Source organism: Triturus cristatus, chromosome 3_1, assembly GCF_964204655.1.
Source record: "Triturus cristatus chromosome 3_1, aTriCri1.1, whole genome shotgun sequence".
Taxonomy (NCBI): Eukaryota; Metazoa; Chordata; class Amphibia; order Caudata; family Salamandridae; genus Triturus; species Triturus cristatus.
This window is the reverse complement of record NC_140583.1, coordinates 122,541,546-122,560,898: the sequence shown is the minus strand read 5'-3', so window position 1 is coordinate 122,560,898 and position 19,353 is coordinate 122,541,546. Positions and strand designations below refer to the sequence as shown.

The 19,353-nt window shown below is 42.8% G+C and overlaps 1 protein-coding gene across 4 annotated transcripts in view; it reads right to left on the bottom strand.

Moving 5' to 3' along the window:
- Positions 1-1,475: 1,475 nt before the first annotated feature.
- Positions 1,476-19,353, bottom strand: part of ANO1 (anoctamin 1) — an 852,930-nt gene continuing 835,052 nt past the window's right edge. For all 4 annotated transcript variants that reach the window (XM_085643533.1, XM_085643534.1, XM_085643535.1 and 1 more), the window contains 2 exons: positions 16,493-16,598; positions 1,476-2,102 (listed from right to left, as the gene is read on the bottom strand). In XM_085643533.1, the coding sequence (XP_085499659.1) occupies positions 1,842-2,102; positions 16,493-16,598 (367 nt within the window). In that variant the 3' untranslated portion in view covers positions 1,476-1,841. The remainder of the gene's footprint in view (positions 2,103-16,492; positions 16,599-19,353) is intronic.

Genomic DNA, 19,353 nt, shown 5'->3' with positions numbered 1-19,353 from the left:
TGTGTTGGTAGTGTTAACTAAATGATTTATTTCAGTGCTTTTGGACTGGGATTTAATATTGTATTTGGAATCAAATTCCTTTAAAGTTAGTGGTGTGGTTGCTGGTCTGTTTTCGACTTTATTTGCATGTACACTATTAGTCCCCAAAGAGACTTAATTGTTGTCTTCTTAAGTAGGAAATTAAATAAACTTTAAAATGGGGCTAGGATGGACTGCTCTGAAGAGAGCATGACACAACAGTCTTATTAAACCCATCAGATCACATCCATATAAAGAGTAATGACCTGCTGTGAAAGCACCCACTCCTCTTACCCACACCGTGTGATAGCTGATCTGTGGGTAGTGACAGGAATAACATAATTTAAGCATAATCCAGAATGTTTAGAAATGCCACTTGCACAGGAGTCCATGTATTGTCTTTAGTGATTGTAATAATAATTTACATTTGTAGGTGGAGCAATTCTACTCTTCACAATAGGTATATGTCTTTCTTTAAATTTATCTGCAACCATGTAAATCTACTAGAGTGGAATTTAAATCACTTGGGCCAAAAGTACTTCTGCTATCTTGTATACATTAAGTCCTGTAAAATATATATATATATGTGTGTGTGTGTGTATACACACTCAGGATTTGCTGACCTAGGCCTTTATTACTGTGGAGCCAATATACAGATTTATTGAGCTACAAAACAATGACATCTGCTGAATTAACACCTTTCATTGTTTGTTTTTCAATAGCGACGTTCCTGCAAGTAAAAAGTACAAAGTAGCAAAGTGCACAACACTAACCCTTCTGTACATCAATCCCTGCCACTATCAACATGTTACATACAAATCTTTGGTAAGAGCATACTTGAATGCATTTTATAATTTTCTGGTTACCAGTTTAATCCTTAGACATACAACACCCTTAGAAATAAACGAGAACAAAGAAAAATCAAGTTTACCACATTCCGCTCATTTTAAAACCAATAAATATTCAAAAATCCTAAGAGTATACAAGTTATGAGATCAGAGAGAATACTGGATACTCGTTCTATTGTCAAAGAACCTTGGCAGAAAAATTGAATTTTTTGAAATGTAGTGGTTTCTGTTGTCTGATTGTTAATATTAACATTACAATATAGGAAAAATACATGCAGAATTAATCTCTGTTGCAGCGTACAGGACTTTAAAAAATATTTTTATGTACAGAAAATAAGTGCCATGGAGTTTTTGGCAGGAGAAAGCACATGAGAAGTATTTTTCAGTTTAATCTTGCATCAATAAATAATGAATATTTTGGAGGATGTCTGTAGATGTATTACAAGGAAGCACACTTAGAAAAATATGTATAAAATAATTAAGCACACACGTCTGTGTGTGTGTGTATATACATATATATGTGTATATATATATATGTATATATATATATATATGTTAATATCTTTATACAAACTATATATATATACATATATATATATGTATGTATATATGTACATATCTGTGTGTGGGTGTATCAGTAAGTAAAGGATACCATCTTTACCCAGAAAAGAACAGTTTACAAAGTATCTGTGCATACGGCGAAGATGCCAATGTTCATTTTGTCACACAACCCAGCATGCAACAGAATTCCCTGCCTTACAGTTTGTGCTAAGAAAACACAGAACGCCTGATCAGAATGTGGTCCTCCATTTTTTCATAAGAACAAAGTTTCACACCAAGGTGGGGGCGAAAGTAAATGCAGCATATGTGCCTCTGCCCCAGTTACTTGTCCCTGGATCAAGTCTTGCCCTTTAAGTAGCGGCTTTTCACTTAGTGGAATGCCCAGATGTACAGTGTGAGAGGATACTGTCTCCACTATACATCCACGTTGTAGGAGTGATGAGATGACGTGCTCCCCCGATGGCTCCTGGAGAGAGTGGGGCTGTGGTTGTTGCAGCTTTCTTCTTGCTTCTTGTCTTGGTCCTTCCAGGTCTCCAGAAGTTGGAGCTTTCCTTGTTCTTCCTTCATGAACACTTCAACCATCAGCACCTTCTCCTTGTGTATCTGTTCGCTAATGTCCTTAGGAATGTCGGGTATGATCCAGTCTACCAAGTCACTCATAAACATGACCAGGTTCTTGGAGGAGTAGAGAGAGAAAAAAAGATTTGTTAAAAAGCAAAAGATGCACATTGTCTCCTACCATCCCTATCCTTTCCACCTCTACAAGCTAAAACGGCAGTTTGAATTATTTATTGACAATATCAATACATTTTCAGAGAATAATGAAGTTAATGCATTTTCTTCATATCTCACTATTTCCTACGACAGCTGAGAGAAATAACGCTTTATTCACAAATACTATGCTGTAAGTAAGTACAACTGTAGCACTCTTGACTTACACCTGAATTTCATGGGAACCCTGGTCAAGCAACAACTACAATCCTTGTGAGGGGGAGGCACAAGCCAACTCCAAATTAACCTGTGCTCAAACCTCTGGTAGATTGGCACAGAGCAGTCAGACTTAACTTAGAGTCAATGTGTAAAGCATTTGTTCAAGACTTCAAACAGTAATAAAGTAAAACACAACACAAAAAAGTATGCCGCATCAAGTTAGAAATATAGGGTATAATGTAATAAATAAAACAAGACCAAAGTGTCAAAAATGCAATCAGTAGGACCGAAGTTTTACATTTTAAAAAGATTTGTGTAAAAATAGCGCCAAAAAGCACAAAGTGCTAACTAGGGATATCTAGTCATACTGGACCAGGCCAAAGTCACACTTTGAGGCTGACCACGACGGAGCACAGGTCGACTACAGTCACCAGGTTAGGGCCGCTGAAGTTTACCTCGTCAAACTGGTAGCAAGAGTCCTGTTCACAATGGAGAGGGCCCTGAGGAGCAGGGAGTCTGATTCGGACGTCTGTCGGCGTACCATGAAGAGCAGGCAGGTGTTGCTGGAGCTTCGCGATGGCGCCCCCCTCAATAGGGGTTAATACTGTAGCTCGAAGATGCAGCTGTCAGAGCTCTGTGTGGTATCAGGTTCCGAGAGGCGAGCTCTCTGTGTGAGGGGACCAGTTCACGTCGTGAAAAGCTCAAAAGTATTCAGCTTTCTGAGCCACGCCAAGTAAGAGCAGATGCTATGTTTTCTGCTCCTTTTGCATGAAATGTTTTTGCACTGATTTAAAAATTGAATCTGTTGTCCTGAAGTACTTTTAAACTGTGGGAAAAGTGTTTATTTGATTGCTGTGAGAATTTTTTAACGGGGACTCTGTATTTGGGGGCAGGCGGGGCTCGAACCGGTGTTGTTCATTTACTGGCATTTCCGAGCCGCCATTTTTCCTCCTGGTGAGCGGTCTAGTGGCTCACTGGAGGGCTCAAAAGGGATGCTGCACTAGCGGGCTCGACCCTTGGTAAGAGCAGATGCTGTTTTTTCTGCTCCTTTTGCACAAAGCGTTTTTGCACTGATTTTAAAATTGAATCTGTTGTCCTGAAGTACTTTGAAATTGTAGGAAAAGTGTTTATTTGATTGCTGTGGAATTTTTTTAACGGGGACTCTGTATTTGGGGGCAGGCGGGTCGCGAACCGGTGTTGTTCATTTACCGGTATTTCCGAGCCGCCATTTTTCCTCCTAGTGAGTGGTTTAGTGGCTCACTGGAGGGCTCAAAAAGGGACGCTGGCGCGCCAAAGGTGCGCCTAAGGCAAGCCCGTCTGCGCCCGTTCACGTCCCGGAGGCGGCCGGCGCCGGAAATGCTACCAGACCCGTTGGGGGACATAGAGGTATGAGCTCTTGTAGCGTTACATATAGCAGGGAAAGTCTTCTAACAATGGGCAGGCAGACAACGTGCCATTCTACTATTAAGCTTCTGGTTGACTCTGAACCACTGCATTGTAATTCCTGTAATTGGAAGGCTGTCCTTAGACTAGGAGTGGGATGTGTTCTTAGGGAACAGGACCACACTCCTCGTCCACAAACCCTCGTCAATGATGTGTCCAGGGAATATTTTACAGCTACCCTGATTAATGCCAGATCCATCAAGAAACATGAATTACAACTCTATGACCTCCTTTCTGACGTTAAGCCAGACGTTTTGTTCATTACAGAAACCTGGCTTCATGAGGGATCTAATCCGACTCTGGCTAATGCTATACCTCCTGAGTACGTGATAATCAGGAAAGATAGACAGGGAGGTAGAGGCGGGGGGTAGCGATTATCCATAAAAGGTCTCACCCCTGCGCGCCAATACCTATCACTGACTTGGAGGGAGCTGAAACCTTAGGTTTTCATCTAGAGATATCTGCCAACTAGTTGATTGCTGGAATGATCCTTTACCGACCACCAGGGCCGACTGGACGCTTTTTGGAGTCCATCGGCCATGCTATTGCAACTATTGCAACTTGATTCAGTCAATGCCTGGTCCTTGGGGACTTTAATATACATTTAGACCAAAAGGATGATCCCGAGACTATGAAGCTGTGCGAATCCCTGGATATCCTGAGCCTGACTCCGTATGTGATGTCCCCTACTCATGAAAAGGGTCACATATTGGACCTGATTTTCTCTACCTGTAATATTGTAGTAGATAACCCCCTTCCTATTGCCTGGTGTGATCACTTTATGCTTACTTTCAGGCTTAAAAAGGTTCCGAGCAGAATACAGCCTCATCATACCCAACAAGCTAAAGAATATAGATCTTTTAAGCAGATAACGACTGACTCCCTAGCAGAAATTCTGAATTGCAATCCTATTCCTGTGAGGGGCTCTTCAGAAGAGATGGCGCACGCTCTAGAAAATTGGCTCCATAATTGGGCATTTCTTCTTGCCCCACCCAAGATGCTTTTTTCCCTGCAGGGTAAAACTTCTGTGCCCTAGTTTACGGAGGCTTTAAGAACAAGCAAAAAGGCGTGTAAATGTCTTGAACGTTTATGGAGAAAGGATTTTCATCCTATAAGAAGAAATATATATAAACAAGCACTGAAAGCTTACTATGCTAAAGTCCGGGAGGAGAAAAAAAGCTTTCTGGCCACTAAAATTGATTTAGCCAGAAATAAAAGTCGAGAATTGTTTAAAATTGTGAAAGATTTTTCCTCTCCTAATGTTACTCAGAGCCCTTTTACCACTACCCTTGAATGGACGAATCAGGTCGCAAAATTCTTCTTCGATAAAATTAAGTTCATTCAAGACTCTTTTGCCAAATCTATCTGTATGAGCCAGGATGCTGTGTTAGATCCTGAAGGATTTTCTAGCGAAAATATGCTTTTGGATTTCCCCTTTATGTCTCTAGAGACCTCGCTTGCCATCATGAAGGCACTTAAGTCTGGGTCGCCATCCGATTCCTGTCCAGCAAAAATAATGTCATCTGTAGCTGAGGTCTTGAACCCAGCTGTGAATCAAGTCCTGAATTTGTCCCTGTTAGAAGGTAGGGTCCCAGTGAGGTGGAAACAGGATAAGATTATTCCCCTCCTGAAGAAACCTTACAGGCAGGAAAAGAAAGAACAAGTTTATTTGAGCTGGAGTTCCAGGCCAAAGAGATGGTAAGACACCATATCCATCTAATGTACCATCTCATGCTGAAGATGCCACAAAAAAAAAAAAAAAAACATACTTGTGGAAAGAGGTAATGGATAAAATCAACACTGTATCAACATAGCGACATGATGTTGAGAACCATAGAAACAGGTTGCAAGCCTTAAATGTTAAGGCTTGGAAGTAAAGTAAAGCAAGTAAAGCACAAAAGTAAAGCACAAAAGTAAAGTAAAGTAAAGCACAAAGTAAAGTAAAGCAAGTGCCAAGTAAAGCAAAAAAGCATGACAATTTGTGCTAGACCTCCACCTCAGCTCTACCTCAAGCCATAGGAAGAAAACATTATGACCATTCTCAACATGTCTGGACTGAAAGACATAAAAGAACATCTTGAGGTCAGAGGAACCCAAGGTAAGAGACATGAGAGTTGTAATGGAAGTACCTGTGGTTTTAAAAAGTTGACTAGGGTAAGAAGGCTTCGTCATTGTGAAGAGTGACAAATGTAATTTATTACATATATTCACATTGAGCCATGTAGGGAACTGAGTTTTGTTGGAGTACCCACCCCCCACTCACACTTTTTGCCTGGTTTTTGATGCAACTTTGATTGAAGTGTACTTGGTCCCTGCTAACCAGGTCCCCAGTGTGCTTTCCCTAAAAGCTGCACAATTGTTCCCCCAATTGGTAAAACCTTTAGCACACTCTGTAAGTACCGAGTAAATGGTACCCTGGTACCTAGGGCCTGGGGTACTACTGAGGGTCCCTAAGGGCTACAGCACAAATTGTGCGACCCTAAGGGACCCCTGACCAAGCCATGCAAGACTGCCATTTCAGGTTGCGTATCTTGGTGCAGACAAAAGTGAAAACACAACATGTCACACATCCCTATGTGCCATGTCCCTAACACTGCATATAATATTTGTAAATCACACTTACTGCAGGCCTAACAGCCCTAAAGCAGGGTGCTGAATATTACATGTGAGGGCACACCTGTATGAGCAGATATGCCCCAGTGCTGGGCAGTCCTATTACTGCCAGTACAAGTGACCAGGAGAGCCATTTCAGAACATGTGCTGGACACTAGTTCCCCAGCTATATGATGGCTTCACTGAAACCAGGGATGTTTGGTATCAAACATCTCGTATGGTAAACCCACACTGAAGCCAGTGTTGGATTTACTAATATATGCACCTTGAAGATAACTTAGAGGTTTCCCCAGAAAACCTACCAGCCTCAGGTGTGTTTGCTGACTGGTTGCTGACAGCCTGCCACCCGAGACACTGTTCAGACATCCTAGGGTGAGATCCTTGCTCTCAGGAGACCCAGATCAAAGGCCTGTCTGGGAAGAGGGTGTACTACTCCCTCTCACAGGATGACCTACTGATCAGCCTCCTTGGGCCAACAACAGTCAAAGAAGCTGGTACCTTTGGAATACGAATCTGGCTCCCTTCAAAGGAGAGCACGCCACCCCCCTTTGCCCATAACCCCCTTGGCATCTCCAGGCTAGTACCACCCCTAAGGTGGGCCACTGTGAGGTGGACACAATTTTGCAGAAGTAGCCATCTTTGTGATGGCATACTTAGGAATTCTGAGACAGGGTTATGCCCACTTCCAACAGGATAAGGTCATATAGAGGGCGGTGTGACCACAAAGATCAGAAGCCTATTGGCTACTACCACACTCCTCTAATGCCCCTAAATTCAGTATTTAGGGGAGTCCCCGGCACCAGAGAAGCAGATCCTGATGACGAAGAAAAAGGACATGAAGAACCGCAAAAGTAGAAGACTGAAGAGAGCACCTGACTTGGCCCCAATCCTGCTGTCCTGTCTGCTACTCTCTGTCGAACTAGCCAAAGATGACTTGTCCTGCAGCTATGTGCCTCCAAAAAGATACCTTGGAACTTGTCCACCACTCACCTTAACTCCTGTAAGTCAATGTACTGTACCTAATTGCAGACCTAGTTCTTCCTTCCATAGGATAATGTTGCAGAACTCAGAAATTGCAGTGTCCAGTTTTTAAAGTGAAAATAATTTATATTTTTAAAAACTACTTACCTGATTGATTTTTCTCTGATGCCTAAACATATAGAAAGATACTTGCTATGGTGTGGATTGCCTATTTGAGTCATGTTGTTATTTATTAATCATTGAGTGCATTTGCAAATATCTTGCACTCCACTGTGTTAAGCCTAAGGCTGCTTGACCCCACTACCCCCAATAGAGCGATATGGGATTGTGTAGCAAGCCCCTGTCCACTAGAGAGGGAAGCCCTGGACTCTTTACAGGTTATATCCGATTTTTGATATATCACGTAAAGAGCCAGCTTCTTACAAGCTGTATATGAGATGTTGTGGGGTTAACAATTCTTATAATACTGATGACATGTATTGACAATGAACTACAAAATAGTGCATGTGGTCAATAACACCCAATTAATTACAAGTAAAAGAGGTCAATGGAAACTCACAGATAATACTTTAATAACTACAGGCGTTATTTTTCACATGTGATAAATATCACATGGGGTAAACTGCATATGTATTAAATAATGCACATGGACCACAGAGATAGAGTATTTTGCATATGCCAAACATCGCATGCAGTTTTTAACTTGTAAATAAATTGGTAAATTCACGTGCTGCTCACATGCTTTAATTATCACTACCTTGGCCTCATAATTAGTATCAACATTAGCATAAGTCCACCTGGAAAGCTAAACTAGGCATACTACTGGAAATGTCATGTGCTATTTTTACAAGTTGCTATTTTCTGAGTGCTTGATAACCAAGGTCCAATAGTGCCTTGGAGAAAGGCAGTCATGCTACGCAATACTTTTTTTTACCATGGAAATGAAGATTTCTTGTTAAGTCACTACGTTTGAGGTGTTCTGTTCTCCTTCGCACTCTGGAACAAATCTTTGATCATTACCAGGGTCAGAAAGTGTCAGAGAGGAGTGTCCTCAGACTGACAACTTTGTGGTCATTCTCAAACTCTCGAGACAAACAAGGCCCTGACCCACCCACGCCCTACCTCTTGGGTGGGGAGTAGAACTGTATAATTTACGAAGTTAAGATTGGTAAGTAAATGCATTTATACCTTCTAGATATTATTTTAGGTTTAACGGATAACAGTAGATGGAACCATTTCAGTTATAAGGGTAGGTTTACGGTTAAAAATTGGTTAATGAATTTTTATGAAATTAATACCGAAAAGCTTGCAGTTCTAAACTACAAGGGCCCATCTATACATACATTTGCTGTGATGCAGTGACCTACCCCTGCAGAACTCATGGCTCCTTACTTACAAAGGTGCTTCAAAGTGACTGCCTCCCATTGCTGTCATTAGTCCCTGCACCCGTAGGCAGGCTCTGGCTGATGCCTGAGGGTGTGCTAACAAGTCCAGCAGTTGTATGCTCAGTTCTGGAAGACAAGCCTTGCCCTGTTTGATTTGAAAGAAAGTACATATGACTGTGTTCCGCTGACCCGGCTGGTACCTTGACTAATTTGGGGCTATGTTGAGACCAAACAATTCGCAACATCTGCGTAAACATTTCCCTAGAGTTGTCACATTGGTTTTGGCCTTCAGAAAAAGAAGACCTAGATATCAGCCAATCATCAAGATACCTAAAAGTGTGCATGACTTGCAACTGTAATGAAGCAACCACTGGAGCCAATAATTACATTAAAACTCTCGGAGAGGAAGGCCAAATGGGAGAGCTCTGAATTTACAGTGACTGTCCTTGATACTGTTGTCCTTTCGCATGATTCGGTATATGGAAATAAGCGTCCTGTAGATCTAATATTACTCAAAAGTTTCCTTCTGAATTAAAAAATGGATTATAGTTTGCAATGCTATCAATCTGAATGATGTGCTGTGGACAAAGTGTTTCCATCTTTCAGGCTCAGGACTGGTCTGTGAAGTCCATCCTATTATGATAGTAATAAGATTATCTTACGAAATTGATTTCTTGCAGCACTGCCTGTTTCTTTTGGAGGTAGCATTGTTAGGAACAATTTGTCTGGAGGTAGTTTCACAAATTTGATGAAATAACCAAATTTTACAGTATTCAGTACCCACTTGTAGGTTATCAGACTTTCCCACCGAGGACAGTCAGGATTTTTGAGACATTGCTGCCTGACCACAATAGGAGCCTTCGTTCTGAATAAAGTGAAATGGTTCTTTGGTAGAAAATATATATATTTTTACTACGAGGCCTCTAAATGGTTGTAACATCTTCCTTTCTTCAGCTGACTTCTGCACCATGTCACCGAGTTCCAGGTTTAAGAATTTTATCTAGAGAAATGTTAGATGATGAATCTGAGATCTTTAGTCAATTGTCCAAAACCTGAGCCACAAGATACTTCTTTCTGCTACTGCAGCACCTTCCACTGTCACTGAAGCCCACAAAGAGGCTAAAGTAGTGTCTGACCGGAAGAAGGCTAACAATTCCATATTTGCCAAAATCTGAAAAGGATCTCTTCTTTCCTCCCGGTAGCCACACATTGACTGAAAACCACACAACGACTGAAAAGAGCACAGCGACTGAAAAACGCTCAGCAATTCCTGGGGTGCATACGTTTCTACTCTTAGAGTAAAATTCAATGTTGTGTATGCTCTTATAAATGATTCCTCCACTGTCCTTTCTACTGTTTCTGGTCGGGAGGTTTCTTCACAAGCCAGCGATGATGAGGATTCCTTACTGGCCAAGATAGAATTGACCTTGGGAGTCTTTTCGAAAAAGATCCTTCTATAGGATATCTTTAAGTAAAACAAATCGTGGAAAAGATGTCTAGTCGAATCTTTGAGAATTACATTCTTGATTATTGTTTAAGTGTAACACAATCCCAACAGAATACATTTATTTTAAGATGTATCTGTGGCCTCACCCATTATGGCAGTGACTCGTTTAACCATCTTCACAAATACCAAAACTAAACATTCGAAATTGTCTAGTTATAGCCAGTATTCTATACCATGCCTGGATTGCCGCACACCTTCCCCCTCATTACACAAACATATACATTTTTCTTTTATGAAATACAAAGATAAAAGAAATGACATTGTACAGGAACTTAAACATAATCAAGCAGATATACAGGATTTTTTGCATTGTGAACACTTCTTCTTGGATACTCTAAGCCGTCATTACTGAGAGTCTCATTGCTCTGTGATGATCATGGTACAGGCTTACATTTTACCACCGTTCCCAGGTTGAACATCCATTTTCACTGCATTTTTAAACAATTGCATAACCTTGTGACGTCGACTGAACTTGGATAACCCTCCTTTTTCTTGAGTCTTTACTGAATTTACTATTTTGATTTCCTTCTATCAGGAGTACATATCTATCCAAACGATAATAAACTTGTCCACCATATAAATTCTTATTGGATCAACAATGTCCAAAGCAATATCACTCCAAAGACCAGATGCAGGTTCCCTCACAGCCATGGGTTGAGATCTACGCTTCATCGCGTTGACACTGTCGATGCATTGCCCACAGTCACACACTACTTTTCCCACCATCATGTCCATACCAGGCCACAAATATACTTCTCTGATTCGTTATTTGGTTTTCGATATCCCACGGAGACTCTCATGCACAATGTCGATCAGTTTTAATTGCAGATTACTGGATGGCAACAGCATGCTACCCCTCATCACCCTCCCGTTCGCAAGTCAGAGTTCATCCTTCACATGCCAGTATCCTTTCACACACCCATCTTTGTCATCCTTTGCTCTGCAACCATCCTTTAAACTACAATTCGAACTCTGCAATATTTCATCCACCACCAATTCCTTTCTCCACTCTTCCTCTTGTACTGTGCCTACAGACACCACACAAACATTCACTTCCACCGCCTTGGTCTCGTCAAAAAACTCACTGTTTGAGTCACCGCCTTCTGTATCAACCACACACTAACGTGAGAAGCAATCTGCCAAAGTATTCCTTGTACCAGGGACATATGTTGGGCCGTAATCAAACTCTTGCAGAGCCACAACCTACCAATGAATTCGGAGAGAGACAGAGTCAATGCCTTTCTTGTAATAGACCTCTTTCAATGGTTTATGGTCTCTATTGATCTCAAAATGACTTCCTCACAAACATTTCCGTAGTTCCCTCACCACCCAATATGCAGCCAACGCTTCTTTTTCTATAACTGAATAGTTCGTTTCTGCTGCCTTCAATCCACGAGACACTAAAAACAAGGTCTTCTCCTGACTATCAGCTTTCTGTAGAAAAACTGCTCCCAGACCCTTTGAGCTAGCATCAGTCATTAATATTGTCTCCATACATAGCCCAAAGCTACTCAAACTAAATGCTTTGGACAAACAATGTTTAATGTTGTAAAACTCTTCTTCAGACTTTCTTTGTCCACTCAAATCCCCACCCTTTTTCAACACACTCCATAAACTGCCACTTTTTTCAGCAAAACATGGGACAGACTTACTAGAGTACTTTGCTGTACCTAAAACCTTAATAAATTGTTCTTTGTTTATACGTATAGGCATCTCTTTGATGGCATTTACAAGGTCCTCCTTAGGTTGTATACCATTTGCCATAATCATATGCCCCAAATACTCTACTTTGAGCGTAAGACCACTTACTTTAAATCTATCCAGAACCTCATGTAGCCTCGCACTGCCCTTGTCCAGGTTGCCACCATACACTAGAAAATCATCCTGATAAATTTTGACATCATCAATCAATCAATTGATATTTGTAGCATAAGACTTGTCACCCCGGGGGTCTCCATGCAATGTGCTGCAGGTTTTAGTCATAGAACCAGGTCTTGAGTTCCTTCCTAAAGTGGTGTAGGGAGGGTGAGGTGTGGAGGGTGTTCTAGGCTTTGGCGGCGAGGTGTGTACAATTCCATTCAGAACACTTTCCATGGCCCTTTGAAAGACTGATGAGGCTGAGAGTTCTATTCAAAGTCTGGAATACTACAATTAAGTTGTCTAAATGGAGATTATCAAGATTCTTCGATGTATATTGGGCAAATAAATTATCCTCAGCTTGCTATGGATTTGGGGCTTTATTGTGCTTTTGTACATATTTCCTTCTTGGCCTCTTGTCTTGATACTCCTCCACATAAACATGAAACATGAAGTCTGTCTTCTCTTGTAGAATAGTCAAAGCTGAATTAACTGCTTCCTTAATTAGTTCATTTAAGTTTCTCCGGGAAAGGGAAATAACTTTTTCCTCAGGTTCAACATGTTTACACTTTCCCAGAGCACTTCACGGTCTCCATATCTATGTTTCAAAGCAGGAGCATGCTAAATCAGTGGAGCTTAGCAACAAACTATCCTCTCATGGGATGATTATTCCTCCTAAAACTACCAGTGCTGCCTTGCTTTTAATATATGCACGCAGGAGTGCACTGCTAGAAACCGGGAGCGCCAACTCGAGTCGGGGTCCATGTGGCACAGAAGTGAGTGCTGCCTGTGCTCCCTGCCCTTGCGCGGTACAAGAGCTTGGGGTGCATCCAACATTGCTAACTACTGCAACTATGCCTGCAATTGCACAGTATCGCAAGGACACATTTTAGCAAGAACTTCAAATATCAATGCTGCTTACCGGCAAGAGGACCGCCTTGGTGTCACAGAACCAGCAATTCACCAGGGTGGCAGGAGAGTCTTTTATGGACTTCCACCATGGAGGTAGAGAAAAGACTAAGCAAGTTTTTTTAGGAAAAGGAAATGAAAAGCTTGAAACAAAAAGTAAGTCTTAGGGGCAGTTGGGCCACGTCGAAATGTAAAGACTAGGATGAGGAGCATCCCTGAGGAGATATCGATGAGGCATGTGTGCTGTTATTCTAAGCGTGATAACAAAATGATAAGGCTTGTATGCTCTTATAACCTTGGTTAAGAGACTGATGATGTAATTGGAATGTTATTATAACTGCGGATAAGGGAATGACAGTGCATGTGTGCTGTTACTACAACCATGGATACAAGAATGGTGCCGCTTTTATGTTCTCATTATAGACATAAATAAAAGAGTGATGATGGGTGTGGGATGTTACTACAACCATGGATAAAAGAATGATTAAGCATGTGGGATGTTAATATGACTTATGTTACCTAACATATTGGAATTTTGAAATTTAAGGTAATTTCTACCCCTTTGCAATTTTCCCGAAGTAAATTTCATCAGGTCATGTTTACAGAAATGTATTAGGGTATAATGCTCTCTGACGCCTAAGCAGATCAAACCTGCTGGAATTTAACAGGAGAAAAAGGCTGCAATTTACCAGAATTAGGAGCCTGATTAGGACTTTGGCGCAGTTGCGCCGGCTCTCCGACGGCACGGCTGAGCCAAAGCCGCACAAGGACCGCCAGCCTTATTAGGAGTTCAACTCATGTAGGCGGACGGTCCTGTTGCCATTCCCCGGTGGTGCCCTGAAAATGGTCACCACAATGGGAACGGCAAATAAAATTCCAGCACGGCATGGACTGTGAAGTCCATATCATTCTGGTACTTGGAGTGCAAGCAGACACGTGGCGCACATTGTGTCCCATGAATGCATCTCCATGGCAGGCAGCGGCATGTGGGCCTATACACCCACCGCTAGCCTTTTTGTGGCGGGCTCACAGCCTTGAACAGCCCGGCGGTGAGAGGAACTAGTACTATGCTCGGCATAAATGCGCTAGTCCTGCTCAGCATATTGTATTGCCCTTTCGCCGCACCACCGCCAGGGAACGGCAGTCCACTGGCACAGCCAACGGTCCACTACCGGAGCGACTTAGAGTCTTAATCTGGTGGACAGAACACCGCCACTGTGAGACTGGCGGTCCATAGAACGCCAGACTCATAATCCAGCCCTATAGTCTCTAAGAGGTTGGAATAGGTGCTAATTATTGAAATTCTGAAAAACCCTCAGTGTCGAATTTTATCGATGCAATAATTATCCCATCCGACACAAGCCACTCTTAATCATGCCCGAACTATCAATACCTCCAAAATTTGGTGCATTAATCACTGAATTATGGAAAGTATGCTGCATTTTTGGTAGGTAAACTCACAACAGGAGGTATCCCCCCTAATAATCTATCCACTACCAGTGAAAGATTCTAAGGAGTACCACTATGGGAATGACTCCTTGGAACGCGATCCTTGCACCTTGCACATCGCATTCGATACGGTCAACCATGCAATTTTACTGAGGAGGTTGGGGTTACTGGGTGTGCCCTTTGTTGGTTTCAATCCTTTCTCACTGGGAGGAGTCAAGCAGTGGCCCTGCCTCCTTATCAATCCTCCTTTTCTAGGATCACGCATGGTGTACCCTAGGGCTCGGCAATTAGTCCGATCCTCTTTAATATTTATATGCTTCCTTTGATGACCATCATTAGGGCTTATAATATTATGTCCGTAAACTATGCTGACGATACGCAGTTAATTCTCTCCATGAAGGGTGATGACGCAACCTCGCTCGAAGCATTTCATGATTGTTTGAGGGCGATGTCGCACTGGTTGAAATTGAACTCCCTACAATTCAATGCTGGAAAAACGGAGGTTCTTTATTTCCCTGCAGGAAAGGCCCCTCAGTTGCTGGCGGAGAATATATGGCCTTTGGATCTCCCTAAGACCTTACGTCCAGTGGAGAAGGTGCGGAACCTGGGCGTTATATTTAACAACAAGCTAACGCTGGAAGCTCAGGTCAACCAACTGGTAGGAAGCTGCTTCGCCATGATTCGTACCCTGCGGAAAATCCTGCCGTTAATGCCTTCTCAGGCTCGGGTTCTAGTAGTTCAGGGCATTATATTAAGTAGACTGGACTACTGTAATGCGCTGCTGCTGGGTGCTTCAAACTACCTATTAGATAGATTGCAGCGCATCCAGTCTACAGCAGCTAAGCTGGTGCTAGGCTGGCCGAGGTCTGCTTCCTCGTCCCGGGCTCTGGCAGAGCTGCATTGGCTCCCCATTAGGCAGAGAATCCAGTTCAAATCTCTCTGCTTGGTGTTCAAGGCCTTGCATGAGACTGGCCCTGTCGCCCTGCAGAGGAAATTTGTCTGGTATATTCCAGGGAGATGTCTGCGTTCCGAATCTGCTAGACAGGTCACAGTGCCCAGATTTAAGAAATCTAGATCTGGAGGTACAGCTTTTAGTGTGACAGCTGCCAGACTTTGGAACGTGCTTCTGTTGGAGTTAAGAATGGTGAATGACCTCCTCCCATTCAGGAGGAGATTAAAGACCTGGCTTTTTCCGAGCCCCTAAATAATGTTGCTCTTTTCTTCTGTTGTTTCTGCTCACATTAAACAGTCGTCGTTGCTTAGCGCCAGGATGCCTGCAAGGTGATAGTGCGCTGTACAAGTTCGATAAATAAATAAATGAATAAATAAATAAATAAATATCTTCTATCAGAAGCGGATAGCACTGTATCTAATGAGAATGTAGCGAGATCGTGCCAGCTGGATCCATCTGCGATTAATCATTTCTAATAGCATGATTAACTTTTAACTGCAGCCCTGTTATGGCTGATTAATGGCTGAGAGAACAGCTTTCTCCCTGCAGACTTCAGCATTATGAAGACAGACTCTGCATGTTGAGGGGCTGCCCTGGTTTGTAATGCCACTTTATTACCAAAATTTGCTGTACTATCATTTTTTCTTTACGTGCAGTCAGTCTTTTGCTTAACGTAATGTCAAGGGAATACCACCCTATTAACTCACCATCAGTTACTCATTCTGTTTACTACAGGATAGACTATACCATAACGTACCTCCTGGTGGTTCCAACTACACCACAGCACGCCACAAGCACACCATAACACCCCACATTTGCAGCACTCCCAGCTTGATGACACAGAGTTAAACTGAAAAGGCAACTAACAGGTGTGCCGGCCACCTCCCACATGCAGCATTCCCTGCCCGCTCACCTTTCCAAGTCACGCCCCCCAAGACTGCCAATCATTACCTTGATACTTTCTCCCACACACTACCACCTAGAAACACTTCCGTTGTGCAGTGTGTGCCATACACATGTCAATGAAGCATATACATACCTGGAATACTATGACAAATGCTAACCGTGCAGCGAGGACGGCCCAGAAGTCTTTGGTGATTTCATACTTGTGCTCAGACCATGGGGGCTCCCTGTAATCTTTGTACCTGCAAATCACAGGAAGACAAAGAGGAAAACAAAAGGGCCTGTGTTCAGTGACATGTTACAGTCCAATAATGCTACGAATGATTCCATGACATGTAGAGTTAATAGCGTTTAAATAGTGTATGTTAGCATAGTGATTAGTACTCCGAACGGTGTAGTTACATTTAACTTCGAAGGGGCCATTCACTGTTTAAAGAACACATACAATTCTCTTCTCTCAGTCCTGCAACTCCAAAAATCAACCACACCAGGCATTCTAGAATGTTGCTTTGTCTGCGGACATCAGATGCAGTGTGACATCATTCATCTAATGGCTCCTTTAAAAAGATGGATTTGGAAACTGTCTTTGAAGTGTGATCTTCGTCCAGCGTTAGTCACAGAGGCCATAGTCTCACTACCAAATGGAATGAATCCCTTTAAGATATATTAAGATGTATTTCCGTTCACTGAGCCAGTTGTCAAAGCTTTTTGGAAAAGTTCAGTTCACATACGTTAATACTTTTTGATAAACGCAAAAAAACGTTTGTAGTTCACAGAATGCGATTTTACACTAAGAAATAGATTTAATCTCTCATAGATTTTAAGTTGTAGGAAAATCTTCCTTATTGTTTGAGAAGAGGTTGAATGTTTACTTCCGTTAAGGACAGAGTTAAATCCCTTTTAAGAGTGGGACTGGGACGAGAACACTACAAAATTGGTGGTGGCATAGAACAAGAGGTTTATCCAAAGGGAAAATGATTTTCTCTGTGGAAAAGTGCCCTATTGCAAGATATTTTTCCATATACGATTGTACAATAATGTATGCTGAACAATGTTAACATGTGAATATGTAAATGTTTAAGGGCAAGAATACGAGTTTGGCGGTCAATAGGACCGCTAAACCTAATGGTGGTTGCGCGGTCACGGCTGCACTAGAGGTCTGAACACCGAATTACAACTTCGGCAGTCAGACCGCATTGGGGCTTCCGCAACTGCCAGGAATCTGCAATCCTTGCTGGTGGCGCGAAGGTGCGGGCCGCAATTTGCTTGGCCGGGCCGCTGCAGCCCCACCAAGCATATTACTAATTTCCTTACAGTCAGCGGTCTCATGTTGGTGTTCATGCCGTGCAGGAACTTGCTTTAGCGTTCCCCTTGCGGTGTACTTTTTAATGGACCGCCCGCTAGACAACGAGAAAACGCGTAACCTGGCGGGTGGCTGGAGGTTGAGTTTGGTAGTGCAGGCTGGTGCCGTGCCGCCCAACTCCTGCACCGCTGAACTTATAATCAGTCCCTAAATCTGCACTCTATCATAGGAACAAACATATATGTGCAGCTTTAGGACTTGTTTTAAAATTTGTGTCAAATCAATGTGAATGTAAATCATCTACACATTCTGCAGGTGTGGTGATTACCTGGTATTAGTCTGATTCCTCGTAAATTAATATTTGACATTCCTGAGTGAGGAGCACACTGCCAGCCCCTCTCCTACTCTACGATCTGACCCTAAAACTATTTGGTGGACAACAAGTCTTGCAAATACAAGACAAGGCAGTTCATAAAACGGATCATTTCATCGAGGTTATAGGTAATTCTTTAATTAACTGCTGCTGTCATGTTGCAGGTTCTACATTCATCTCCCCAAACTGTTGCACCCCATCTCCCACCAGAGTCTTGTTCCCTAAAGTAGTCCAAATGTCTGTGTGACGGATAATGAAATACCTATTGCTATATGGCATGTCTGTGGATCTGTCGCTTGATAAGATTAGTTAATGAAGTTTAACCAGTCATCGGTATTTAAGCTGCGAAGGAAACTCATCATCTTTCATGAGTCCTTCCAGGGGTGAACGATGGCGTTAATACCTAATTGGCAATAACAGTCATCAACTACTTGATATTGATCTTGCCAGTAGAGCTACATACCTCGGTTGCCCGCCTTCATATCTCAGCGGGAACCTGCCCTTCCACAAAACCTGCACCTTAGCTGCTGCAGTTGAGAAATTGAAGTCACATTTTCTTGAGTCTCAGTGACATCTGTCAATAAATCCTTGCTGTTCAGTCATGGGACACAGAACATACTTGTCCTGCTTGTTAGAGTGAAGCCACCTTTTATGGTGAATAGGCCTCTAGTTCGCGGGCTGAGCAATGTGTGCCGTGTCCCTGCAAGCTAAACCGCGCTTGCCTTAACCACGCATGGTTAAGACAGTGTGTGGTCTAGCTTTCTGGCTGGGCAGTGAGACTGAGAGGACAGGGCTGGGGCTGGGAACAGGTCAGTTTTGAAGGGTTGGGGGTCAGTTGTAAGGGGTCAGGGTGGGGTTGGTGAGGGGTGGAATAATTTTGGGAACGGTTTTAGGGCTCAGAGTGAGGGAGGGGGTAGGGGTAATATTTTAAAGGCTTTTTCGGGCTCATGGCAGGGGTCAGGTAATTTTAAGAGCTGCGGTTGGATTTGGGGGCGGTTTCAGGGATGCAGGTAGGTTTTAGGGCTCAGGGTGAGGGGGGGTCAGGGTCATTTTTTTTAAAGGGGAAGACTTTTAGGCCTCAGGACAAGGGTGGTTAGGGTAATTTTTAGAAGGGTGTTAGTGATCAGGACAGGGGGTTGTGGTAATTTTTGTAAGCATTTTAGGGCACGGGGCGGGGGAGGGAGTCGGTGTAATTTTAGGCACTGGGGATGGGTATGGGGGGGGTTTAGGGGTGAGGGTAGGTTTTAGGGCTCGGGCCGTTTTTTAAAGGGGGAAGGGTTTTAGGTCATTGGTGGTGGAAGGGTTATGGGTAGTTAGGTTT